We start from the raw sequence: 26,735 nt of genomic DNA, 5'->3' as shown, positions 1-26,735 counted from the left end.
ATCCAATCAATGGATCAATCGATCAAGCAAGCAAAGAGCAATGCAATTAGTCCGTCAAACTGTGACGAATCCGTTGAGGGCAACCCAGCAAGTGCACAGCCGGCGGGTGACGTAGCGGCACGACGTCACGGGCGAAGCAGGCATGACGAGAGTGATTGACAGCTGTCATCCGGCGGCCTTACCTTGGCGCTCTGCTGCTGCCGCTGCCGCTTGCCGCTTGCCGCTTGCCGCTTGCTGCTGCTGGTCACTCGTTTGTCGTCATGTCGCCGTCCAAAAGTCCAAAAGAGGCTCGAGCGACTCGGCGCGCGCTTCGGCTGGCGGCGGCAAGTCGCGCGGGAGCGCGCGTAGAAGGCGCGCTCCAGCCTTTCACAATAAGACTGGCGTTGTCGCGTTGAAAGTTTGGCGGCAGTTTTGGCTTGACAGCCCGGAGGTAAAGTTGCTTGTTTGAAAAGACCAACAAGCAAGTGAGCAAAGACAACAATCGAACGTCATTGGCTTGAGCTGTTCATTTGGAAGTGTGAAGCCACAAGTGCGAGTGTGGATGCTCGGGGGAATGACTCTTGGAGGGCGTGTGGTGGAGGGGGCGGGGGGCGCACTCCCACCCACTGTTAGCAGCGGCAGCTTGTCGTTGCGACCCGTCACAAGCCGGACTGAGCCGGGCCGAGGAGAGGATCCCGACCGAAGCCAAGCCGAGCCGAGCCAAGCCAAGCCAGGCCGAGCCGAGCCAGGCCGAGCCGAGCCAAGCCGAGCCGAGCCGAGCCGGACGAACGCCGCTTTCATGCTTGTTGCGTCGGTGCCGCGGGGGCGCGCCCTCCCGCAGCCGCCGTCGCTGCTGTTGCTGTTGCTGATGCTGGTGATGCTGATGATGATGCTCGTCCGCGGAGCTTCGGGGGACGCCGGCGCGGTGAGCCGACGCTCGACGCCTCACTTTGGCCCAAGTCGCTTTGGTCGTTGCTTTGCAAAAGCTCAGTCGTTCGTTCCCATACAAATAACCTTCAACTTTACGCTCCACTTATTGGCTATTGGCTGCGCGCGCGGATCTGTCTGTCTGTCTGTCTTTCCGTCTTTCCGTCCGGCCATCCGTCCTGTGACCGCCCGCCTGTCCGCTCTCAAGACTTGAGCTTTTTTTTTGCCTTGTGAAACTTTTTCAAGAGGTTTGTGGGTGCTGAGGTCGCCGTCGGGCAGCTCAGTGTTCCTCTTTTGAAAATGTGAAGTTCATATTTGAATTTCATGAAAGAGAAGCATGTCATGTGGGACTTGTGGCCAAATCTGCTGAAGGTCATTTCAGAGTTCATAAAGCAGTCGGCAGCACCCCTACATACACATTTTTCTTGGGCTAAACCAGACAACACACACACACACACACACACATGTAGCCAGTACCTAAAATGGACCTCGGATTTCGATCTGAACTTTGGCGCAAAAAAGATGAATGGGGTTTTTTGTGATGATGTCAACGGGCCTCCTCTCAGTAAGCTCTTTCCAATTTTCCTCAGGTGCTTCGGTGCCTTGCCGCAGTAAGTAAGGCTTACACGATCAGGATGTTTGGGACCGCAGTTTTTAACAGCGATGAGCCAACGACAGGAAGGAGCAAAATGTCCATTTCAATGCCGTAGCGTGTGTTTGGTTCGAAAGGGAGCGTGCATCTTAATTTGCACGTCAATTTGAGCCATTGCTAAATTCCCATTTGCAGTCCCTCGGCTAATTGATGTAGTAACATTTGAAGTACATTTGTGTACTCTCTCCTGAGCATCAGCAGCAGACAGTGCCGTTGCCAGCGTTGAGCAATCCGTGCCATGCCCCAAAGAGGAAAACTCGAGTTGTGTGTCGAAAACATTCATCCTTGAACAAATGAGCGGAACTTGATTGAGATTTGCAGTGACCGCGTCGCTGCTTTCCCCCCAAAAGTGAGGCGTCAATTGAGTTGCCTTGGAACCTTTTCAAAAGGACTGCAATGCACAACGTCGCTTGCGGCAGGATGAAGTGGAGCGGGACGTCGCCGGACGTGAGACTTGACTGGCTTCAGTGAGCTGCTCACAATTCACCCGGGTCGAAAGCCGCCTCATTGCGGACGGCCACTTGGCTTGACCCAAAACACCGAGCCGCTCACCGTTCTCTCCCGTAAACGGCCTTTAGCCGTGTCATTGGGGCGGGTGGCGATCGAGAAGCCCGGGACGGCTCCCAAACGGCCGGTCCCCTCCAGGCGGAGATGGCCCAGGGAGTTCGTTGTTGTTTTGAAAAGGCCCTAATTCTTTCGCTCAGCCCCAGTTGAAGCAGAGCTGATTGCAGAGCGCTGTTCAAGTCCAGGCCGACCTTGAGGCCGGCCCGCGTGCACGCCGAGCACTCCGGTGCAGACGCGAAAGACAAAAAAGCCACGTCTGCAGACCGCAACACGCGTCCCGGGCTCTTTCTTCTTGCGCGGACAACAAAGCGGCAGTGCAAATCAGGCCGACTGAGCGCGTCGGACACGTCGGCGGGTGCGGCCGACGAGACATGACGGACCCAGACAAACGCGCGCTAACGTTTTGTTCGCATGACGACGTGACGGCAAGATGGCGGCAACGGAAACAAGTTCAGACGGATCCGCTACCCGCCTGACCGGGACCCAGATAAGACCGGGACCCAGATAAGACCGCGTGCGGGACCGGCGCACGCACGCATGCCAAGATGTTTTTTTTTCCGCTTGACTTGGAAATGTCTTGCAAAGATAAAAAGGGGGGGGAAAAAAACGTGATCCAGACAACGCGAGACCCAAACACAAGACCAGCGGACGCGTTGCTGACGCGTTGATGCCGCGTTGATGCCGCGTTGATGCCGTGTTGTTGTTTGCGCAGGCATGCGAGTGCAGCAGGAAGTGGCCGTGTCATTGCGACGGGATCAAAGGTCAGAAGGTGAGTGCCAGGAGCCCCGATTCAAAGGCCGCGTGCCGAGGCGCTGTTTGAAAAGGCGTTCGCTTTTTACACGCCTTCATTTTCATCCTTATTTTTGAGTGTGTCCCCCCCCCCCCCCCCCCAATGATTTCATGTTGTTTTTTACAACAGGCGGAAAGAATCAATGAAAAATGGCCAGAAGGCAGCGAAAGACGCAAGGGCAGCATTTTACTCAAATGTCATCCGATTTGATGTCACTTTTCACTTCCATCACCGAGCCCACGTTTGGCCTTTTGAACGATCCGCCCATTGAACCACGTGACCCGTTTTTGTTCACTTTTGACCTCGGAAGTTGGGGGCATCGGGCGAGGAACGCGTGACAACGAAACCTGGGCGGGGACTTGGGTTTTTCATGGCAACGGTTGCGAGTCAGCGCGCCTCGCGTTCCGATCCATCCCCGCACGATTTCTCGACGAGGTTTCAAACCCTCTGTCTGGGTGCCGTCGTTTGATCTGTTGCGTTGACAGCTCGCCAACGGAGGGTGTCGTCCTCTCTGCTTTTGTGATCCAGGCCCCTTTTGAAGAAAGCTAACCTGTGTCCTTCCGATCCGGAAATAACTTGAGACCGAGTTCAAAACTTGCCTTTGTATCCAAAGTTTTGGAAAAGCAGCTTAAGAAGGAACATCGGCGGCGGCCATGTCGGCCATCGAATCTGCAAATTCCCCCTGACGCCCGTTCACTCCTCCGAGAGTTTGCGCGCTCGGAGAGCCAGCGCGCGCTCTTGTGCCGTGTCGTTCTCGAGCCGTCGGCGGCTGGCGCTTGAACCGGTTGCAGCCGGACTCCCCGAGGCCAAAAAGCGAGCGCGGCCGGCCCAACCGAGGACACGACATTGCGCCGGCCGCGCTCGCTTGTTGGACTCCGCACTCTGACTAAGACCATAACACTGGAGTTTGCCAACAGTCGGAGTGAACCGGCGTGCGCTCGGCGCCTGTTTCCGCGTGTGTAAGACATTGAAAACATTCAGATAGCTCTGTCCCACACAGCCCAAATTGTGCGGCAAGAGGTCCCGCCGGCAAGAGGTCCCGGCGACGTGCCGGAGAGACGTCCGTCTCCTGGCCGGCCTGGGATCGAACGCCTTGGGATTCCCCCGGAAGAACCGGGCCAAGTGGCTGGGCGGAGGCAAGTCCGCATGGGCTTCCCTGCCACAGCTGCTGCTGCCGCACCCGCCGCCCCGCCACAGATGAGCGCCAAAAAAGGAAGGGATGTTTTAGAAATTTGAAAAGCGGATGGGATTTATACGTGTGTTAGCGCAGTCCACGTTTTGGATCCTTTTGTTGGACACCTGTGCGCGTTGTTTTGGCATACGTTCATTGGAATTGCTGGGAAAAAAATGCTCATTTTTCAGTCTTGCGGAATAATTTGTTATTTCGCGATTCCATATTTGTTACACTGAAAGAGATGTTTTCAGTTCAGCCACGATCACGTGACCTGGTGACGTCACGCATACGCGGACGTGTAATCACATGACCCGATGTTGCGTAATCACCTGCTCGTGCTCAGGGGGAGGCCGGTTACCGGGGATTTGACGGCCTGCCTGGACTCATCGGTTACCCTGGCAACGAGGGCAGCCAAGGACTGGATGGACTCAAGGTCGGTGTGTGTGTGTGTGTGTTGGGGGTTGTGGGCGCGTGTGTGTGTGTGTATGTGTGTGTTTAACTTCTTATAATGTAATAATCAAAGCGATACTAATTCTAACGATGCAAATGGTAATGATGGATGTTGTGGTCATGGCGCTCACAGGGTCAGCAGGGCTTTGGAGGACGTGTGGGACTCAAAGGTTCTCGGGTAGGAAGATGGCTGTGAAGATGATGATGATGATGATGATGATGACGATGATGACGATGATGACGACAATGAAGATGATGATGATGTTTCCAGTGCTTCCACTAGAGGGCGGCACACTGCGCTTGTGTTGACATGACTGCAACACACACGACACGGCAGACACTCGCTCACATGTACACACGACTGACAGACGCACAACAATAACAACAACAATAACATAAACACACGCACAGCTACCGCCACTCACACACACACACATACGCACACATCCTATCCTTCTTGTGATTATTGTGTGCATGTGTGTGCGTGTGCATGCGCGCGTGTTCAGGGTGTTCCAGGCCCTTCAGGTTTTCCCGGCCCTCCTGGCCTTCCGGTAAGTTGACTTTTCTAACGTGAAATTGAAGCCTGACGAGACGCATTCGACTTTGTTTTTGTCTTCTCGTCTCTCTTCAGGGACTTCCGGGCGGCGAAGGCTCGGCGGGCCAAGCGGGATTCCCAGGATGCAATGGCACCAAGGTAGCTGCGGCGGCAACCCATCGCCGCCTCTTTTGGTCTTCAATTAGCTGTCGATGAATCGATTGTTAAATGTTTAGCTTTATGCTTGTACATGATACAGTTCCCATTCAACGACTCCCAAGTCCATCCATCCATCCATCCATCCATCCATTATCTCTAGCGCTTCTCCTCACAAGGGAGTGCCGGAGCCGATCCCAGCAGTCTTCGGGCAGTGGGCGGGGGACACCCTGAATTGGTCGCCAGCCGATCGCAGGGCACACAGAGACAAACAAACATCCGCACTCACAATCCCACCTCGGGGCAATTTAGAGCGCCCAATTAATACTCCCAATTCCTCTTTATGAAATCCCAGTCAATTTCCCCTCCCCACTGTGTCATCAATAAAGTCTTCTTTTCTTCTAATTGTCTTTAAACATTTCCAACTTCTTGTTGGAGTTCTATTCTCCAAATTCACCAGCAAAAATGAATTCGAATTATTGCTAGCCGACTTGTGATGTCCCACTTTTCCTTTCAGGGCCCAGACGGCTTCCCTGGCTTCCCCGGATTCCCAGGACCGGTCGGCCAGCATGTGAGTTTTTTTCCGCCCGAAGGCATTGGAAGCTAATGTTGCTCATTAACCGAGCTAACGGGCGTAATGTGTTTTCAGGGTCCCCCGGGACCGCGAGGAGAAAAGGTTTGAGGTTCCATTTGAACTCGAGACTTCCTGACAATTCCGCGTTCCCATGGGAATTCTTTGCTTTCTTCCAGGGAGTCTCGCCGGTCTTTCCGGATCCTTCCAACATCAAAGGCGCACAAGGGCCACGAGGACCACACGGAGACAAGGTGATGCGGAGAAAAACATTTTCTCTTTCCAGGTTGCGACAAATTCATGAGGTGAAAATAGTTTGTTTTGAAGTAGAACAACACACGGATGGATCGAAATGACCGTATTTGGATTTGTTGTGTTCAAATCTTCAATTCTAAATAATACATTATTATAATGTATGTATTTGTTCAATATCCATTTGCGAATATTTATTTGTTTAATCCACTACGTTGTAATTATGCAACAGCAACTGTCATTAGCAGCGCCAAGTAGTGTTTCAATGTTTTTTTTTTTTGAACAGAAAACCAATTCAGTGATTGAGAATATTTGATTAATTGTTTCATCTCGACTGAGTTCCCTAGATCAAAATCTCTCGCCGTAGTGACTGACACATTCCAGATTTCGGAATTACCACAAAGGGATTTTCTGCGAAAGAAGGAAATAGTCGGCGGTATAGAAATGCCTCTCTCGCGACCGGGCAGAAAGGAATGTCGAATGATTCCGAACGTAGGTTCATTCGTTCGGCTTTTCCTACCGCCCAATCACTATCCAGCGGTGCCCCGTGCGAGGCAATCGACATGTTTTTCGAGATATGACCTGTCCGTCAGCTTTGACCCGCGAGTGCAAACTTGAGATACGAGCGCCGTGTGGTGGCAGCGAATCAAGTCCATTCACCAACAGCAGCAGTTATGGTCGATAATAATAACAATCAGAAAGCCGTTTCATATTGCGCTTTATAAACTCATTAGAAAAAAACAAACATGCAAAAGTAAAATAGAAACAGGCAAAATATGCTGAAAGATGGTTGAAGGTGATTGTCAAACTAAACAAAACCAAAGAGAATTACACCTTGTGTATTCACTACAACTGCTTAGCCTCCACTGGCTTAATGCTAACACATCATGGTAAACGTGACGGACACGCGAGCTCACGAATAGAATCTATGTGGCCGTCCTGTGAACCCTAAAGCAATTGAACACAAACGTTGCTCGAACACACGCAGACGGACAGTGCTCACGGGCAAATGCGCTTTATCCTCTGCGAAGAACAACTCGCATTAGTGCGGCTTACTGAAGAATGAGTCGCCGCCATGTCGATCCATTTGTCTATATTGCACTGTCTCCAGGTGGCCCAGGCACACACACACCAGAAGGAGCAGCACAATGGCCATTGAATTGAAGCAAATTGTAAAAAACAAACAAAAAAAACCAAACAGTTGCACTTTGATGACTTGCCGTTTGTGGCGCAGGGCCTGAGCGGAGATCCTGGTCCTCCGGGCTCCCCGGGACCTTCAGGACCTGCTGGACTTCCTGTACGCTTCCAAGAGTTCTTTGTAGCAGCGCTATTGTTCAATTAGATGACAGCTAATGTTTTGTTGTTGTTCCTGCGCAGGGACGTCCGGGGTCGCCGGGGTCGCCGGGAGAGAAGGTGGGCCGGATCTGAATTATATGCCGGCGCTAGCTGCTACGCTAGCCACAAGTTTGAATGTGATGCAGTGCGTGCGTGTCTTGTGTTGTGTCGTGTGTCAGGGTCAAGAGGGTCCCAGTCCAGTCAGTCCAGGTCCACAAGGCCTGAAGGTGGGTGGGTCCACAAGTTCCAGCGCAAGGGTTTCAGATATTTGTCCAGATTTTCATGGTTCAGGTTCTGCTTCAAGGGAGATCGCGGACCTGTCGGGATCCCGGGACAGAAAGGAATCAAATTGTACGCGGAGGGGCCCAAAGAACTCAAGGTCCATCCTCGTCTCTGCAGTCATCGGTTCATTCTTCCATCTATTCATCCCTTCATTCATCCATTATTTTGTCCAGTCATCCATTCGTTTGTCTATCCATCCTTTTTGCTATTCAACTTTTATTTGTTCAGCGGTTTATCCATTCATTCATCCATACATGAATCCCACCATTCCTTCATTCACCCATTCATGTATCCCTTCATTCAGTTATTGTTGATGCAAGCAACCCGTCCTTCTTTCACCTGTCCGTTCTTCATTCATTTGGGAGCGAATCTATTCGTTATTCCTCCATTCGATAATTCACTCATCCATACAGTCATTCGTCCATCTGCAAATTCCTTCTTTCATCTCTTCGTTATGGAATCATTCAGCACCCAGCCAGCCCGCCATTTATTCATCCGTTCATGCATCCATCCATCCATCCATCTGTTCAATTTTGACTGTGTGCATTCATACATCCCTCCACACCTTTATCGTTTATTGTTTGTACAGTGCTTTGCTTACAGCTTTAGCTGTTGTGAAATGCGCTATGTAAAGACAATTGCATTGTACTGTGTGTGTCGATTCATTCATTCAAGAATTCTTGCATCCCTGAACGTGTTCCTGTTGGGATGGTTTCAGGGTGAACCAGGCGACGTCGGAGACAAAGGTTGCGCTGGACGCCCTGTAAGTCTTTCAACGATTCTTCAGTTTGAGGTCTTGTTGCTGGTTCCTTGAGCCGCGTGAGGTTTTGACTCATCAGGGTCCGGCGGGAAGATCGGGGACAAAAGGCGAGCCGGGCCAACGAGGGGAGCCGGGCTCACCGGTAAGGCAACCGCCGCCGCCATGCGTACTCCATCGCTCTCGCTATCGTGACGTTTCAGGCTATTGCCACAGTGTAGCGGAGATTAGCGTAGCGGAGGTTGTGTCTCACTTGTCATTTGCAGGGAAAAGCAGGAAAGGATGGCCTTCCTGGAGAACTGGGACAACCGGTGAGGACCCGTAAAATTAGCCGACGTTTGCCATGCCGGATGACAAAATGAAACATTTGGTTGCATCTGCAGGGAGAACCGGGGCCTCGTGGCTTTGTGGGCCCCCCAGGCATCGATGGAGTACAGGTTAATTCCTTTTTGTCTGGACTCTGGGTTTTTCCAAATTTGTATTTCTTTTTAACTAAGAAGTTCCCTTCCTTTTATAAACAAATTGTTTTTGCATTTTGTCAACTTGTCAAGTGTCACTTTTCGACATTGTTTCATTTTTTTTCCCCCTTCAAAAAAGTGACAATTTAGGTGTCTATTTTTTGTAAATAGAGTGAACCCCCCTCATCTCCGCGGTTCAGCATTCATGTATTCAGCACCATTCATTCATTCATCCGACAGTTGGCGGACTTTTGGGGCGGGAAGTTATTTGCGGAAACCCTGGCTTATTCACAGTATTTGTGTGTTTTTGGGGGGTCGGGGGGAATAAAAACACATTTTTAATTTTCGAGGGAGGGAGGGAGGGAGGGAGGGAGGGGGATTATAATGAGCGTCCATTACTCATGGATTTTGGCCGTTTGCAGTCAGGCCCAGTCCTTCACCCCCGCCCGCCAATAAAAGGGGTCCACTGTAGTTATTTTTCTCTTATCAAAAAGTTACGATGGCATTGTATTATTTTCTAACGGATTATTTTTGTGCTATTTTGTCATGCACTGTCAGTAAAAATGAAAGTTTGCCGTCAAAATCTGTTTGTTTGTGTTAAGGGCGAGAAAGGCGACTTTGGTTCTCCTGGTCTTCCGGGCGAGGTGAGGCATTCCGAACCATCCTGAAGAACGGCTTGCGATTTTGTGTATTAGGGAAAGGGGGCGTGGTCTGGCGGAAACGGGCGTGGCTACATACAATACAACACAATACAATTTGATTGATATAGAGCATTTCACGTGTGTTAAGAATCTTCCTCCTCAACAGATATTCTGGAAGAGCGCATTTGTGAAAGGCCAGACCGGGATCCCCGGTCCCCCTGGATCTCCGGGAGCCACCGGAGAGCCGGGTACCTTCAAGATGCTGTCTGTTGAATCTTGGACTCGCAACACGGTGGTTGTGTCTAATCTTTTTCTTCTTCTGTGACACTTTAAGGACTTGTGGGCTTTCAGGGACTGCAGGGCAAACGAGGTATCCTGCAGCGACCAATCAGAAGACGCTTCATTAGCGGTAGTCCTCCGGATACTTGATCCTAAGCACTGATTCTGATCTTCAGGAGAAGGTCGGACTGGTCAGCCGGGCCCTCAGGGGCCACCAGGCTTCGCGGGACCTAAAGGGGAGCAAGGGGAAACCGGGGCCATCGTCATTGGTCCTCCGGGACCTGCGGGGGTCCCTGGAGGTCCAGGGCCTCAGGGAGAACCAGGAGAACCAGGAATACCAGGTGGTGTTTGGTGTGCAGCGCTGCTTTGAGTTGCCCTTACACCAACCTAGCAGTTTTTGTGGTTTCGAAGCATCGCTTGGTGTATTTATTTATTTATTTATTTATTTATGTGTTTGTTTGTTTTGCTTTACGTGGCGAAACAAAACTGGAGTTGCAAGTGTACATCGGATACATCCTCCAAGTAGCAGGTGCAACCATTCCAGAATGGTTGCGTAATGTATGAAAAGCGGGATGGATCCACACCAAAATGTGCACACGCAAAGGCCTTTCCATAATCGTACTCTGAAAGCATTACAATGAAAGTTGCGATATTTGGGATTTCATGGACAAGAGCGGGCGGCACGCTGGTCGACTGGTTAGCACGTCCGCCTCGCAGTCCAGGTGTGATTGTGAGTGCGGATGTTTGTCTCTGTGTGCCCTGCATGGGCATGCTTATACATGTGCACATCAATCGTGGTGAGACTCTTTCATCACCGTCCCGTTATGGTTGCATAACGTGTGAAAATCGCGATGACGGTTGCGCGCCATTGCATACACACACGGGCTGGCTGCCTTCGCTAGCCACTGGCGCCGTAAAGTTTCTCCAAGGAAGACTATGAAACCTGACATGAGTAGGAGTGCTATCTAAACTGGGGCAATGCTGGACGGCGCCAAACGGCATTTTCATGGCAAAATGGGATCAGGAAACAAGTCCAAATGTTACGGCCAAGACGGAGCCGCACAGGGTTATGTCATCACTATAACACTTAGTCGGCGTCATTTTTGCCGGGAATCAGATGCCATTGATATTGACTGATATTACACATATTGATATTGATATTAAACGGCGCCTAATCGAATGAAGGAAAATGAATGTTCAGTGGCGTGTCGCTTGAGTGGCGTTTCAGTTCATTTCAGTGGAGAAAATGGAAAAGACACATGAGTGAAATGAGTCACGAGCTCGGAATGAAAGTCAAGGTTCCGGTGTGTACTGCGTTACAATGGCAATATTTCAACAATTGGTCTGACTCGGAAGCTAGGTAACCTCACAGTCATGACAGAAGTTGAAATCAGATGCTAACGCACTAACTTGCACTCTTAGACTTCCTGCAAGGCGCTGTCGGACCCCCTGGCGCCAAAGGTGGCAAAGGCCTGACCGGACCTCCCGGGACCGGAGGACGGGAAGGGCCGGAAGGTGAGCGCACGTGACAACAAAAGAGAGAAATCAACGTTAGGTGGCTATCCTTTGCTTGTCAGGTCAGAAGGGGGAGCTGTGCTTGCTCTGTCCCCCCGGACCATCGGGTCAACCGGGGCAACCAGGTGCAGATGGGCTCACAGGTAAAAAAAAAACAACAAAAAAAACGTACTAAATAAATCAGCAACGTCACAAAATAGAGTGATGCCTTGACTTATGCGTTGAACTTGTTCTGTGACCATGTTCGTCACTCTTTTCATATATGGTGTCATATCCTTCCACCTGGACTGTTGTCAGTGACTTGCCAAGCAATAAGCCGAAGCCGGGAGGAAATGCTAGCTAGAAGACAGAATGTCCAAAGGTTGGGATCATCTCAGACTTCATAAAAAGCTCGAGTGCTTAAGCTGCCCAGTTGCACGTGTGCAGTGAATCAAACATTATTTCTATCAGTTTTTCATCAGAAATATTCATCTCAAAGTGCTTCGCATGAGTTCAAAACAAACAAATAGCCGCCCCAGCCCCAGCCCCAGCCCCAGCCCCAGCCCCAGCCCCAGCCCCAGCCCCAGCCCCAGCCCCAGCTCCAGCCCCAGCTCCAGCCCCAGCCCCAGCCCCAGCCCCAGTCCCAGCCCCAGCTCCAGCCCCAGCCCCAGCAGCCATCTGTGCGGGGACATGACCGTAAGCCCCCGCCCAAGGCCATCGACATGGGGCGAATGAAAAGAAAAACATCCAAGCACAAAGTCGAATAGAAGTCAGGAAGAATAAAATAGACAGTAAGTACAGTAAGTAGGTCCCAGTTAAAAGCGATATTCAAAAGTTCGGTCTTGAGCGTGTTCTTCGAAAACACAAACGTTGCCTGCCCGCAGCCCTTCCCGACTGGGCGAGAGGCACGGTAACCCGCAACTGGTCTCCGGCCAATCCCATAGGCGCTCGTAAGTCAAGGTACCACTGTAAAGACTGATGGGCACATTGAAGACATTTGCTTGTGTTCTTTGGTGCCCCAGGTGCACCTGGCGCTCCAGGGTCCAAAGGCGAACGAGGTCAGAAAGGAATGGCTGGAGCACCTGGCCCACAGGTAAGTTCAGTTCAGCCTCAGCTTGATTTTGGAAGCAAATCCTCTGGAATGTGTTTCGAATACAGCCAGCAAAAGATTTGTCTTCCCCCCCTGGCTTTGCAGGGCCTTTTTGGTATACGAGGACTGCCCGGACGTCCTGGTCTAACAGGGGACCCTGGCATCATGAGGAGGTTGGGGCAGAAGGGTGAAGTTGGTGACCCGGGAGACTTTGGGGCTGTGGGCTTCGAGGGGACGGATGGACTTCCTGGAAGCGCAGGATCTAAAGGCAGCCCGGGACCGAAGGGAAACCCCGTGAGTGTCCGACTGGAAGAAAATCGGCTGTGTTACTAAAGTCGCTTTTCCCTTGGCGGTTCCGGAACGGCTCGACGGCACACCGCACCAGCCTCGGTTGGCGCCCTGGCCTCCGTTGCTTTCCCATTACAGCAGGTGCCAATCAATCGGGACTGGATCAACTGAACTGTTGGGGTTCTAACATTTCAGGAGACGAGAGTCTCGGCCACTGGTTTTGCGGAGATTCAAAACAGGAATTGCCGTTGCGTGCATCAGATGCACAGAAACTTTCACATGAAAAATCACTTTCCGTGTTCAAGTGGGCTGGACGCCGTTTTTACAGTACATATATAATGTGTTTTCCAACAAATCCTTAACCATATTTACAATTTCTTATAGACTAACGGATGAGACAGTGAACCTTGGGCTAAATACTGTCACCTGCGTGTCAGCCCTCATTCACACTGCCTCCTTTCCTTCCTTCCCTCCCTCCCTCCTTCCTTCCTTCCTTCCTTCCTTCCTTCCTTAAATGACCTAGTCAGGCTGATGTGTAGAAAAAAAAAAGCGGTCCCCACCCACAGAAAGGGCCGTTCTTAATATGTGCTGAATGTAGTCAATGGAAAGGCGCTAAATCACTCCTGAGTTTTTCAGAGGTGAGGATTTTACATCATTTTTCCATGCATCCATCCATTTTCCGAACGTTCGGGCCAATCAACGGTCCCTTCAAGTTCTGGAAGGCCTCAGCTGGCTCTGTTTGTGCTCCCTTGTGTCATTTTGGATTGAATTTGATTGATGAAAGTGAAAATCTGCCCCTCCTAAAAGTTGTATAATTGTCTTCAACGGCCACAAGGTGGTAGCAAAGCACTACATTGGTCTGAAATGGAGACTCAATGAGTTCTGGAGCTTCATTTAGCCTTTAAATGCATACATTGCATTTATACATTTAGAGTCTAAATCAGGGGTGTCCAAACTTTTTTGTCTGAGGGTCGCATTCATAAAAATGCAAGGATGCAAGGGCCCCTTCAAAATTCTTTAATGTATTCAACACGCTAAACTCAGTCAAGCAAGCAATTATACATTGTTGATATTTTCTAGTTATTCTGAAAAATTGTTACATAAGGTGGGAAGGCAGTTGTTCAGGATTTTTTTTTTCAAGATTTTGGGGTGGCCAATGACCCTGTACCCCACTAGACTAGATCCACCCCTGCACTGCTGAATCCCATCTCCACATTCGGAACCAACCAAAACAAGAGCACACTGGAGTAAGATGACCATTTTTAAAACAGTTACTTGCGAATGATTCATGTGATACGTTCATAAATTGGATCTTGACACAGCAGAATGCGGAAGAAACCCTTTTTGCTTCTAAAATTAAATTATCAGTATTTTGAAGAGAAATTGTTTTGATTTCAGTCGTAAATGGTGCATTTGTGTCCTTGCATATCTACAAAGGCTGTACAGTGTGTGAACCAATTTATTCATAGTTGTGGCATCTACGCCCTCCTCCACCTTTTTTATTTTAAACTAGTCTTGTGGGCCTTGACAAATGTCATTTTTAGTATATGCTGCGGGCCACTGAAAAATGGATGGTGGGCCGCAAATGTCCCCCGGGCCATAATTTGGACACCGCTGGTCTATATGAAGCTGCTGAACTCACTTCAACATAGTACCTTGGCACCAAGATGGTGACTGAGCGCCTACTCAGCGAATAACAGAGGATTAGTTTAAAAAAAAAGAAAAGAAAAAAGATCAGCAAATACTGCAGGTCATGGGGCTGGGAACTCTGGTTCCTCGAGGGCCATATCCCGCCTTTTTTGGATCCCTCCCTACTACAACACACCTGATGCAAATGACCAGCTCATCAGTATGCTCGGTCAAAGTCTGAAACGATCCTGATCATTTGAGTCAGGTGTGTTGTAGCAGGGAGAGATCCAAAACAGGCAGGATATGGCTCTCGAGGAAACCGGGGTTCCCTACCCCTGCTGTTGGTGAATCCCCGAGTAGGTGTATCGTGACTGTGTGCGTCAATGTAGGACGGATTCAAACTGAGTCTGTTCAGGGTCCTACATCGGGTGATGACATGGAGCACACAATATTATTGTTTGACTGCAGGGACAAGGAAGCAAAGGTTTCAGGGGTCCTGATGGGTTGACTGGTTCAAGAGGGCCACCAGGGCAAATGGGACCACCGGGACCTGCAGGCATCGGGGCTCCTGGACCACCAGGACCAGAAGGGAATGCAGGACTTTTGGGCCAGCCGGGAGATCCTGGCAACCCGGGTATGACTGGACAGGTGTGATTGGAGGACCAAAGAGTGAATCAAAAAGTCCAAACTGTGTTTTTCAGGAGAAAAAGGTTCTCCTGGTAAAATCAGAAGCAGCCCGGGAGATCCCGGCCAGAAAGGAGTGAAGGGGTCGTCTGGCAATCCTGGATCAGAAGGTCAGGCTGAGATATGATTTGGGCACTTCAAAATGGATCCAGACTACTTCAACATGATTGTCAAAGAACATTAGCGTTTCCAATCAAGTCTTCCTCTTCTTGTTCTGCTGCTGAACCCAGGGGTGATGGGACCTCCTGGAACTTTGGGATCGGTCGGTCTGAAGGGAGAAAGAGGACAACAGGGATTTACTGTCCAGGGCCCTCTAGGCTTTCCAGGAGTCAAAGGTGAACTTTCAGAGGATGTTGATCCCCGATTGGACTCAAGTGTGACCTGTTGGATTCTTTTCTCAGGATCCAAGGGCCTGGCAGGAGCTCCAGGTGTCCCAAGTTATGGAAGTAAAGGGCGCTCAGGACCATCCGGACCACCGGGAAGGCCCGGCTCCAAGGTGACATGAAGTCACTCGATGGAAGAACTCCCAGGCCTGATCTCTCAGCTCATCCTGTGTGGATCTTGTTGTAACAGGGCAATGCTGGCTTTGGTTTTCCGGGCCAGCAGGGCCAGTTGGGTCCCCAAGGAGAAGAAGGCTCTGTGGGAGTACCGGGGTATCAAGGGCCCCAAGGATCTGTTGGCCTTCCAGGGTCGGCAGGACAAGATGGAGCACCAGGTCCCAAAGGTAGATGGAAGCGGAGACGAGCTGCTTCCTTTTTCCGAATGCTTACGGTCTTATTCCCACTCCCGACTCTTTGCTCGCTCTTCATGAGCAGAGGCTCCATTAGTGCTTGTCGCACGCTCTCTTTTCATACTTGTGTTTGCGTTCAAGTGAATGCATGAAATAACATATGGGCACACGTAAACAATGAAAACATCAGGTTTTGACCACATGGTAGAACAATGGACTAAGGATAGACTGATTATCGGACGGGCCGGTGTTTGGCATTTTGATGGATATCGGCATCTGCCTTTTTAAACAATTTGACGGACGATAATGTAATCAACTTAAATCCGTTAAAAAATCAATTTAAAATGTTCAATTGAAAACTGTGTGAACTTCAGATCTCAGTCAACTTTGTACAAGCTGCTGCTGACTCTGGCAACTCTATGCGCCTTTTGTTTTTGTTTGAAATAAAAACAAAGATGAGTGAAAGCTTAACAATTTAGTTCTTCTCAAATTTGGGAAAACTTTATTCACTAAGGAAACTTTAGGGAGCTATTAACTTGTGTAAGACCTCCCTGAACCTTTTGTTTGAATTAAAGAAAAAAAAATCCATATTTTCTAAGATAAAAAAAAAACAAACAAAAAAATTATTCAACAAACAAACTTCAGCATTTTACAAGTCTGAAAAGTTGTTTAGTAAACGTGCTTAAAGACATTTCAACAAGAGTCGGAGTTTGTGTTTACTCTTATTATTTTTTCAAAATTTTGATGCTAATATTTTCCCTTTTATTGAAAATGAATATTGGCTCCAAATATCGGCTATCTGCCTCCTTGACTACCAATAATCGGTATTGGCCCTGAAAAAAACACATTGGTCTATTGCTCCAGTGGACCGCTGTTCATTGTTTGCGCCGTGTCTACATCTCACATTTTCACCTATTGTGGGTGGGTTTGGAACGTATCACCCGTGATAAACGGGGGCTCACCATAAACAAACAAACAAACAAATTAACGAACAAACTACGGTAACTACTCATTTCTATCCCATCTGCCTCATTCATGCTTTATGTGATACTTCTAGCCTTTGGGAATTCACTTAAATTCTTCTCTCAGTGGACTGAGACCTCATGCATATGTATGTGCTTCAGGTTTCCGGGGTCTGGACGGGCTTCCTGGACCACCAGGCCCTATTGGACCTTGCTTTCTAGGAGGACCTGGACCGGCGGGACACCAGGGGCCAATAGGAGTCATTGGCTTCTCGGGTATAAAATCCAACAAAGTTATTTTTGAGAAGTCTTGAGTGCAAGACGTGTCTTGTCCTGTAGGAGGCCGGGGTCTCAAGGGTGAGAAAGGTGATCCTGGGCTGCCTGGCATGGGAGCTATTGGGCCGCAAGGACCATTTGGCGTCCCGGGGTTTGATGGAACTCCTGGTCTGCAGGGGAGCATCGGTATGAAGGGGCAGACTGGGACCACTGGCCAGCCCGGAAGTCCAGGTATTGAGAAGAGTCTCAGTCTTGTCCACTTGGTCAGTCATTTACCCATCAGGGGATGATATTGTTATGGGGAAAAAGCTAGCATGATTGAGCAGGGGTAGGGAATTCCGGTTCCTCGAGAGCCATATCCTGCCTGTTTAGAGAATACCTGAAATAAATCTGAAAAAGACAAAGTAACTGTCTTTGCAACGGTTTTGGGTTAGTTTACCAAGACAATGACGTGTTACCATTCCCTATTGAAGGCACAGGAACACACTCAAATCAGCAACAATCTTCCATGCCAACACAGAATAATGTTTGTTTTTGTGTGTCAGGTATAAGGGGAGACTCTGGTCCCCCAGGACCCCGGGGGAGTCCAGGGGACCTCGGGAAACCAGGAGAGCCAGGGATTCCTGGGCCAAAAGGTGACAGAGTCATCACAAATAAGTTTGTTCGTCTGTCTTCAAATCACCACCAACCTGTGGCTTTTGTTTCAGGTGGGGAGGGTGCCAATGGTGCCACAGGCTCCCAGGGGCCAGCCGGGCCTCAGGGGGACAGAGGGGAGACAGGACCAAAAGGAACGCAGACCACTGTGCAGATGTATGGAGACCCTGGAGATTCGGGAGAGCCTGGTATTCTATTCTATTCTATTCTATTCTATTCTATTCTATTCTATGCACCAATTCTCCATGGTTCTTCCGGGTGGCAAAAGGCAAAGTGTTCTCAGATGGCACCACTAGTAAACAAGCCCTTCTATCTCATCTGCCCAAGGCAGAGTCATTGACAAAGCAGGGGCAAAGACGATTGTCCTTATGCAGAAGTCTCCTATTCACAAGGGCTGGTACGTGTGTGATTGCTAGCCTTCTCCTCTCCTGCCGTGGTTTGAATGTGCAAAGTGTCGGTCAAAAAGAAGATGGAAGTGCTCGTAAGGAAGATGAAATGCCAGCCGCAATGTGCATTTCCACAGGTAAGTTGATTGAAACACAGATATGGTGGAAATTCAGAAATTGCTAAGGTGATCATTGAGGGACTAATCCAGGACAGAAGTTAATGAAATGCCTTCTTACCTTGACCAAGGTGGATGTAGCTCCAAGGTGAGCAGACTAGCATCAATGTAACTGAGCCTTGCCCAGAGTGGTTCTTTTGGTGACTGCTGCTGTTTGACTTCCAATCTGTTAGGCTATGGTAGACGCTCTGTTTCGGTGTTATCTCAGGAACCAGGCTCTGATCACTTGAGCTGGACTTTTCTCTTGCTCAGGTTCATGGCAGAGTTGGTATCTTTTGAGATGGAAATGGTTAGCACTGGGTAGTCTACTCAGCCAGGCTGAAATTTAAACTAAACTCACCATGTGGATGACAACAAGACTCTGGGTAACGAGTGCCGATAACTACATGAATTATTCAGCCTTCAGGCAGTCTCATGTTCGCTTTACAACCATCGACAACATCCACTCTGTTTGCCCTCCTCACTCACAGGTTCCGCTGGGTTCATTTGGATTTCTTCAAGATAATCGTTAAAAAAACAATCGAGAACATTTTGGGGTATATGGGGGTCAACCCCAAACACAACAAGCTTTGCCATAGTTAGTTTTAGATCATGTCGACTGTAGCTGTGTTTATTTCTTCATGTGGGCGTGAGTCACTCGCTTCCTGCCATCCGGAAGTATCGCCACGCCTTTTGTTGACACACATTCTGAAATGACCTTTCCTATTCGCTAGCCATGTTGTGATGGCCTTTATTCTTGTGCTGTTCTGTGAATGTTCAGTCCATCTGCCGTGTTAGCACCTCTAGAAAGTCCTGCATATTCTCACCAGTCTCTTTATCCTCAGGACCTCTGGGTTTGACTGGTGCTAAAGGCACTCAAGGTACCCCAGGGCCTCTGGGTCTCGACGGAAACAATGGCAGACCAGGAAGAGCTGGACCTCAAGGTGTTTTTGTTGGAATGTCAAGTTGTTTTTTTGCTTCATGCTTGGTAGGATGTGAGGAGACTTCAAGCCAAAGACAGCCAATAGCCATTGAGGCAGCCATGAAATAAATAATCAATAATGAACAATAATGATCACATTTGATCCTTTGACTTGAGAAATACAGTAAATGTGTTTGTTTCTCAGGGCCCCCTGGAGAACCAGGTAGAGATGGAGGGACTGGTCCTCCTGGTTCTTGCGGTCACCTTGGGAACCCAGGGGACCTTGGAAAACCAGGTCAACCATTTGACTTCATGACAAACATGATCGGCAATCGAGAATCTTTTGGAAAGACTTTGGACGGCTGCATCTTGTGTCCAGGTTTCAAAGGTGAAAAAGGTTCTGTGGGGCCCTGTGGAGAACCCGGTTTTGATGGAATTGAAGGACCGGAGGGACTCAAAGGTGCAAAAGGAGAACCCAGTTTACCCGGACCTGGACCCAAAGGATATCCTGGCGAAAAGGTTAAGCATTTTCTTTTGCAAACAGGAAATTATTTTGGAGCTACATGTGACTTCCAAATAAATCAGTTGGGAAAGGAAACAAAAATGGAACTTCTTTCGTTGTCAAAAGTCAAATGTGCAGTTTTCAGTCAAATACATCATATTTTATCCTCAAAAATACCAACTTTGTGAGCAGATAATCATGGTCTCAGCTCCGGCACAAAGTCTTCAGTCTTTTGAATTTATTTTTCCAGGGACAGGCAGCTTGTGCAGGTCCGACAGGTCCAAAGGGGGTGCCAGGAGACAGAGGCGACTTTGGTCCCCCAGGAGATCGTGGTCCTTGTGGCCCGAAAGGAAATGCTGGACCACCTGGTTGCAGAGGTCTCACCTTTGATTCAGTCATCATGTTGGGTTTCTTCCGGTTCCCCTTCAATAGTCAGAGTGAAAATATTGTCTCTGTCTCAGGTCCTCCAGGTTCTCCTGGTGAGAAAGCTTGTGATGGACCTCCAGGTGTCAGCGGACCTCCAGGACCTAGTGGCCTGTCAGGTACCTCAGTCTTAGTGGGACGTTCGCTTTCGTATAAAAGTCGAACCAATGACCTGGCCACAACATGACAACTGTGTCTTCTTTTCAGGTAACAAGGGGGCCCCTGGAAATCCGGGTCCATCTGGTCCCAGAGGAAACCAGGGACAAGATGGCATACCAGGACCTTCTGGAGAGAAAGGAGCCATGGGAGGTGACTCAGATCAATTCTTATCTTCGCGGATCATTTGTCTCTGTCTCACCTGACCTGAGATTTCCTATTTCTCCAGAACCTGGAATCGGAGCCAGGGGAGCAGAGGGGACAAAAGGTCCACCAGGTGGGATTGGAATGTGTTTGCTTTTCATTTGGAGAAAAAAACCCAACAAAAACGTAATGTTTGTCTCCAGGCTGTGTTGGAGAAAAGGGACCTCCTGGTCCTTGTGGTCATCCAGGGCCTTCTGGTCCCGAAGGAAATCCAGGTTGCCCTGGTCCACCTGGGCCTCCTGGACCTCCTGGTTTTCGTGGCAGGCAGGGACCATGCACTGAAGGACAGAAAGGAGGCAAAGGACTGCCAGGACAAGAGGGGCCAAGAGGTGATTCAATCGTTTGAGTAGATTGATTATTTTTGTGTGATTGTGATTTTCCACTTTGTTTGTAGGTCCACCGGGGTGTCAAGGACCGCCTGGTCCTCCAGGTCCTGGTCTTAAAGGAGAGAAGGGGTTTAAAGGGGCGGCAGGTAGCGCAGGAAGCCCTGGTTGCCAAGGTGATCCTGGCCCCGCAGGCAGGCCGGTCAGTATGTGTTCAGTCTCCTCATTGAAACTCGGATCCAGACGCACTTGTCTTTGTGTTTAAAAGATCTGAATGGAATGTGTTCAGGGTCGGGATGGAGCGCTGGGAGCACCAGGATGCAAAGGCTTCATGGGGGATACCGGGGTTACCGGACCTGTCGGTAAGACCACCGTGTGTCGTCTTGGTCTTTGCTGGCTCTTTTCAGAACATCAAGTGTGAAATGACAGTCCCATTGGGTGAGTTTGGTGATTTTTTTTTTAGGCATGAAGGGTGACGACGGTCAAGTGGGCATCAAAGGTTCTCCTGGACCTGCAGGACCTACAGGGAGACGAGGTAGGACCACCTTGTGACATTCTGTTTAGCCCGTGTCATACGTTTTGGGGACAGCATCACTTGATGTGTTGTCGGAGGAAAAAAAAACATGTTGACTTTCCAGAAGAGGGTCGCTGATGGTGTAGCGGTACACTCGCCTGACTTGTGTGTGGGCAGTGAGGGATCAGTTCCCGCTCAGTGACAGTGTCTGTGTATGACCTGTGACAAAACCCGGTTGAAGACACATTTCTATTCGCTGGCTTTTGATCCGACCCGAGACCTGAAATTTTCGGCTCTTCTTTCAGCGCCACATATGCTTCGTCATATTTGCCCGTCTTTGCTTTCGGGTGATTTTCTTTTGACTCACTATCTTCGTTTCCCTCCGCCTTTCCAGCTCGTGGCAAAACAAACCTACACCGTAGAGTTAATACTAGCTGCGCACAATGGGCAATTAGAGCGCCACTGCCAACTACTGGAGTGGATGTGCAATTTCACTTTATTGTAGTATGGCAGAAAAAAAGCATGTTCCCCAGGGTCACACGCGCCCCCCTCAGCATCGCACTAGAGAGAGAGAGAGACGCGATCAAAAAAATTGACGGCGATAAAAGGGGATTGGATTAATTTAAAAAATAACGCGCTAAATTGACAGCCGGCGGCACGGCGGTCGACTGGTTAGCACGTCCGCCTCACAGTTCAGAGGTCGTGGGTTCGATCCCGGCCCCGGCCTCCCTGTGTGGAGTTTGCATGTTCTCCCCGTGCCTGCGTGGGTTTTCTCCGGGTACTCCGGTTTCCTCACACATTCCAAAAACATGCATGGACACTCTAAATTGCCCCTAAGTGTGATTGCGAGCGTGTATGTTTGTTTGTCTCTGTGTGCCCTGAAGTTGGCTGGCAACCAATTTGAGGTGTCCCCGCCTACTGCCCGAAGACTGCTGGGATAGGCTCCCGCACTCCCCGCGACCGTTGTGAGGATAAGCGGTATAGATAATGGATGGATGGATGGATTTTTTTATTTTCATCTCAAGAGGATTTGTTGTTGTAATAAAAAAATACATTACATATGAACAGTATGTCCATTGCAACAACAATTTACAGAAAATATTTTGGCAATAGTTTTGGAGTAGAATTGCAATTAATTACAATCAATTATTTTTCAAGCTGTGATTAACTCGATTAAAAAAAATATATATCTATAAATATTTATACAGTATAATGTGTGTGTGTGTGTGGGGGGGGGGGGGGGGCGTGTGTGCGTGTGTGTGTGTGTGTGTGCATGCTTGTGACCACATTGGTGAATACCGCCCCTACAGGACAGAGGGGTAAAGACGTGTCCAGGGAGGTGGTGGTCTTAGCAGGAGACCAAGGTTTGTCTGGAGACCAGGGACTGCCAGGACAACCAGGGACCCCAGGAACGCGAGGGAGAACTGGTGATCCAGGTGACTCAAGCTGTTTGACGAAGAACCACTTCAGTATGTCCTAATAAAGCAACGTGTGATTTTTTGTCTCACGCTTTCAGGTCCAAAAGGCGACCGAGGGAGCGCTGGATTTACAGGAAGGCCCGGTTTTACAGGTCTCAAAGGGGACACTGGAGACAGAGGAGACCCCGGAATAAAAGGTGAGACAAAGTCAATGGTCTTCCCGTGGTTCATCATGCAAGAGCTCTTGAGAGCTTGATCTCCCTCAGTGAGAACCACGCCACAACTGTATTAGAACCACATCAGAACCACAGCGGAACAACATCAGACCGACATCAGGACCACATCAGAATAACACCAGGACCAAATAGACACTGGGTCCACATTGGAACAACACCAGCACTGCACCAGAATTCACTAAAATGACACTGGCAAAACACTAAAAAAACACCAGAGCCACATCAGAACCACACCAGAATGACCTCAGAAATCAATTGGAACTGCCCCAGAACCATATCATAACGACATCAGAGCCACACGAAAAGCGCATTGGAATGCCATCAGAACTGTGCTGGAACAGAACCACACCAGAACTGTCTGGACATTAAGTAATGCCGTGTTGCAGGTGCGACGGGTCCACCAGGTCCCACAGGTGCAAAGGGCGGGCGGGGTCCCCCGGGTTTGTGCGTGAACGCCCCAGAGAAAGACGGTTTCCTGTTCAGCCGGCACAGTCAGGATGTTGTGGTCCCCGAATGCCCGTCGGGATCTGCCAAGGTGTACAGCGGCTTCTCTCTGCTCTTCATCAACGGGAACAACCGAGCTCACGGGCAGGACTTGGGTACGTGTCGCCCTGCGCAAACACCCCGGCCCACCTTCTGTGGCGGCCGCACACGGACAATTTGACAATTTGCTATGCAAAGGCAATCAAATGATGTGCTTTGGTTGAGCTTTTTCTTGTTAGGCCTTCCAGTTCTTAAGAAGCGCCATGGATTTGCATGTCGGGCGGGTCTGGAATTTATAATCCAGCTTTTGCTGTGATACGTCAAAACGGACATGACGGCGTCATAAGTGACATTTGGACTTTTCCCACCAAATCCATCATCTGCGCGCGCGTGCCTATGTGTTCAGGAGCTCTGGGTAGCTGCCTTCCTCGTTTCACCACCATGCCGTTCCTTTTCTGCAACACGGACAGCACCTGCCGCTACGCCGCGCGCAACGACTACTCCTATTGGCTGTCCACCGACCAATCAGGAGTCAGCACCCTGCCCTTTATCTCGGGACCGCTCCTGAAGAATTACATCAGCAGGTAAGAAGGAATATAAGGCTCGGAGTGTGTGTGTGTCAAATGAAATGAAACATGCGCATGGGGCATCCCCGACCCAGAGGTTGTTGGTTCGAGCCCCAGCCCTTGTGAGCATGCGGAAGTGCTCTTGAGCAAGATAGTGAGCCCCCAGTTGATCTGTAGGGGACTACAGATGAAAAATAGCCTTTTGGCTAATTCTGGCTTTTTTTAACCATGTTTTTTCATGTGTTATGTGAAATGGCACTGTCCGCTTTCAAATAAACCTATCTATACTGATGCTGCGCCATCGGGAGGTGAATGCCAATCAGTGTGAAGGGCCTTCATGGCCGGATGTGGGATGTATGGTGTGTGACATACCTGTACGTGCACGTGTGGTTTGTATCAAGTATGTGTGCCGCGTAGACTCTAAGGGGCGTGCGTGTGCCTTTCAGGTGCACAGTGTGCGAGTCGCCGGCCAACGTGATGACGGTCCACAGTCAGACGCGTTTGCTCCCCGAGTGTCCTTGGGGTTGGGACTCTCTGTGGTCGGGATTCTCTTTCGTCATGGTGAGTTGATTAGGAACACCTCCTCATTCACATGGCTGGAAGTCGGCCCCCGTTTGCTCTTCAACTTTTCACCGTCTTTGCCATTCTTCGGCCCGCCACACACAGAAGGATTTTTCAAAGCGCGGACGATTGCTTTGCTGTGACGGAGCGCACACATGACGATAGAAATGTGCTTTCGCTTGTGTCGCATGCGGCGTGCTTCCATCATTTTGACACGGGATTAGTATTCTCTTCCACCGGGCGTCTGGAAACAAAGTCCTCCGGGGCAGAAAGAAAGACAAAAAAAATCAGAAAGTCCAAACACTACCGCTGTTGTTACCCGGTGTTTCCGAAGGGATTGCAGGCCGGAGTGTTCTTGGACAATCTTAGACCGCATAAGGCAGTCGAGCGTTTTTGACGTCCTTGGTCGGAAATTGTCCCGATGTGTGTACCGGGCCAAAGTGAAGGTGAGCCATGGAAGTCGTCAAAGTGCTGACCGACTACTTTTTGCTCTGCGATCAGGAAACGGGAGTGGGTGCGGAGGGTTCGGGTCAGCCCCTGTCCTCGCCCGGATCGTGTCTGGAGAACTTCCGCAAGATTCCCTTCATCGAGTGTCACGGCAGAGGGACGTGCAACTTCTACACCGACTCGTACTCATACTGGCTGGCCGCGCTGGACCCGCGTCACATGTTCAGGTGCTCGCTTGCACAGCAACACGCGCTCAAACCCTGCGCTCAAACCCTGCGCTCAAACCCTGCGCTCAAACCCTGCGCTCAAACCCTGCGCTCAAACCCAGCGCTCAAACCCAGCGCTCAAACCCTGCGCTCAAACCCGTTGACTTGTTTTCCAGCAAACCCAAGCCTCGAAGCGAAGCCGGGGACCTGCCGGAAAACTTGATTAGTCGTTGCAGAGTTTGCTCCAAGCGCTTGTGAGCCCAATGCGCCGCCCACGCTAACAACGACAACACGAATGCAGATGACATCATCGATACAAACGACATCATCGAGAGCGGCCACGGCGTCATCGATACAAACGACATCAGCGGGACCGACGCACCGCCATCCATACCCACAGCGTCACCAAAACAACATGGCTGACTGAGATATGAGTTGAAGGCATTGACACACCTAATTCAAAACACAAAACAATCGCGCATCCTATTGCCCCATCGAAATGGATGCAAATGCCCTAAACGGCTGCGTCTGGTCGGAATGGCCACTTGACCTTGTGGCCTTAGTGAAAATTTCTTTGTCGGGACTGAGACTGTCTCTTTCCTCTTGCCGATCGCTACAATTAGCAACGGGACAAGGTTCGCCAAACACGGCAGACGGTCAAATTGCTGCGTCTGGTTGGAACGGCCACTTGGACCTCAGCACAATGCAGCAAAAGTGTGGAAAATGTGATGTGGCGTCGGGAGAAATAAAGAGAGGGAGCGTTTTGGGGGAAGGTTTTTGTGTGTTTTCTGCACAAACAATGGAGTCCAGTAGTCCAACGTGATTGTTTGTCCACATGTCTCCTGGCCTCTTTAGTTTCCGTCTACTGCTCGGGGAAACCCTTCTTCAATTGCTTGAGTTGCAAATGGCCACCAACAAGCTCGGAGGGGCCAAAATTCCAAGAAACGGACGCATCCAAATGACCTTTGACGCTGCGCGACTCGCCCGACAACACCACCCCAACACCGCAAATGGAGTTGTTGTCGCGTGATGCTAACCGTTAGCGCGTCATTGGCATTTCTCATTCGATGTTAGCATTAAACTAGCGGACTGTTCTCCGGGCAACGTAGTTTGCTTGTTGTAACTACCCAAAGTTCCGGTCTTTGTTTTGTGTTTAGTTGTGGAGTAAACTTCCGCTTGGTTAGGCATGAAATGTTGGAAACCTCTTTTAGGAACAATTATTCAGTGTTTGCCAATGTACCGCTTGTTGACTGAGTTCACTGCCACCTGTGGTGCTCCAATCTCATTTGCGAAAAAAAACAAAAAAAACCCAGATGAATGACAACTCATACCTGGGGAAAAAAACATACCTCAGGGCAGGCAGTTATTTGTACGTGATTGACTTGTGTTGACTGCAAATCATTGAGTTCATCAATCAATCAATTAAAGCTGAAGCAAAAGTCAAGATTCAAGCACACGTTCCTGGAGCACCCAGTTCTCCGAATGGGGTCTTGGGCTGAAGGAAAGCTTCACATCGCAGTGCCATGTCATCAGCGACCGGTCATGCCCGGCGCTAGCGGCTCCTTAGCGACGACGGCACGTTAATTTGTCACCGTGGAAACCGGCCACCGTCAAGACTTGCTCA

At 49.7% G+C, this 26,735-nt stretch overlaps 2 protein-coding genes across 4 annotated transcripts in view; one reads left to right on the top strand and one right to left on the bottom strand.

Annotated features, from left to right (window-relative positions):
• col4a4 (collagen, type IV, alpha 4) overlaps window positions 1-797 on the bottom strand; it is a 32,904-nt gene extending 32,107 nt beyond the window's left edge. For 2 of the 3 annotated variants that reach the window (XM_086035180.1, XM_086035181.1), the window contains exon 1: window positions 183-578. The gene's annotated coding sequence lies outside the window, so the exon portion shown is untranslated. Of the gene's footprint in view, window positions 1-182 lie in introns of all 3 variants that reach the window. The other variant, XM_086035182.1, reaches the window with a different exon arrangement.
• col4a3 (collagen, type IV, alpha 3) lies at window positions 290-25,883 on the top strand. Its single transcript, XM_086035184.1, has 52 exons — window positions 290-904; window positions 2,835-2,891; window positions 4,430-4,519; window positions 4,670-4,714; window positions 5,043-5,087; window positions 5,168-5,230; window positions 5,745-5,798; window positions 5,877-5,903; window positions 5,978-6,052; window positions 7,285-7,347; window positions 7,428-7,463; window positions 7,565-7,612; window positions 7,690-7,764; window positions 8,386-8,430; window positions 8,507-8,569; window positions 8,691-8,735; window positions 8,808-8,861; window positions 9,485-9,526; window positions 9,690-9,771; window positions 9,858-9,893; window positions 9,979-10,143; window positions 11,225-11,317; window positions 11,380-11,460; window positions 12,319-12,389; window positions 12,492-12,680; window positions 14,772-14,937; window positions 15,005-15,097; window positions 15,218-15,322; window positions 15,389-15,483; window positions 15,561-15,711; window positions 16,842-16,955; window positions 17,019-17,186; window positions 17,501-17,590; window positions 17,663-17,797; window positions 18,996-19,094; window positions 19,278-19,367; window positions 19,452-19,591; window positions 19,825-19,951; window positions 20,036-20,116; window positions 20,205-20,306; window positions 20,383-20,430; window positions 20,501-20,686; window positions 20,752-20,882; window positions 20,970-21,042; window positions 21,144-21,215; window positions 22,505-22,630; window positions 22,711-22,809; window positions 23,235-23,447; window positions 23,738-23,915; window positions 24,344-24,458; window positions 24,960-25,132; window positions 25,288-25,883. Exons 1-52 carry the CDS (start codon window positions 542-544, stop codon window positions 25,367-25,369), a joined length of 5,259 nt encoding a protein of 1,752 aa, XP_085891310.1. The 5' UTR covers window positions 290-541; the 3' UTR covers window positions 25,370-25,883.
• The last annotated feature ends 852 nt before the right edge of the window (window positions 25,884-26,735 follow it).

Source organism: Filicampus tigris, chromosome 7 (assembly GCF_054856515.1).
Source record: "Filicampus tigris isolate MCC_2025a chromosome 7, RoL_Ftig_1.0, whole genome shotgun sequence".
In the NCBI taxonomy this organism is placed as follows: Eukaryota; Metazoa; Chordata; class Actinopteri; order Syngnathiformes; family Syngnathidae; genus Filicampus; species Filicampus tigris.
This window is presented reverse-complemented; position numbering and strand designations above follow the sequence as displayed.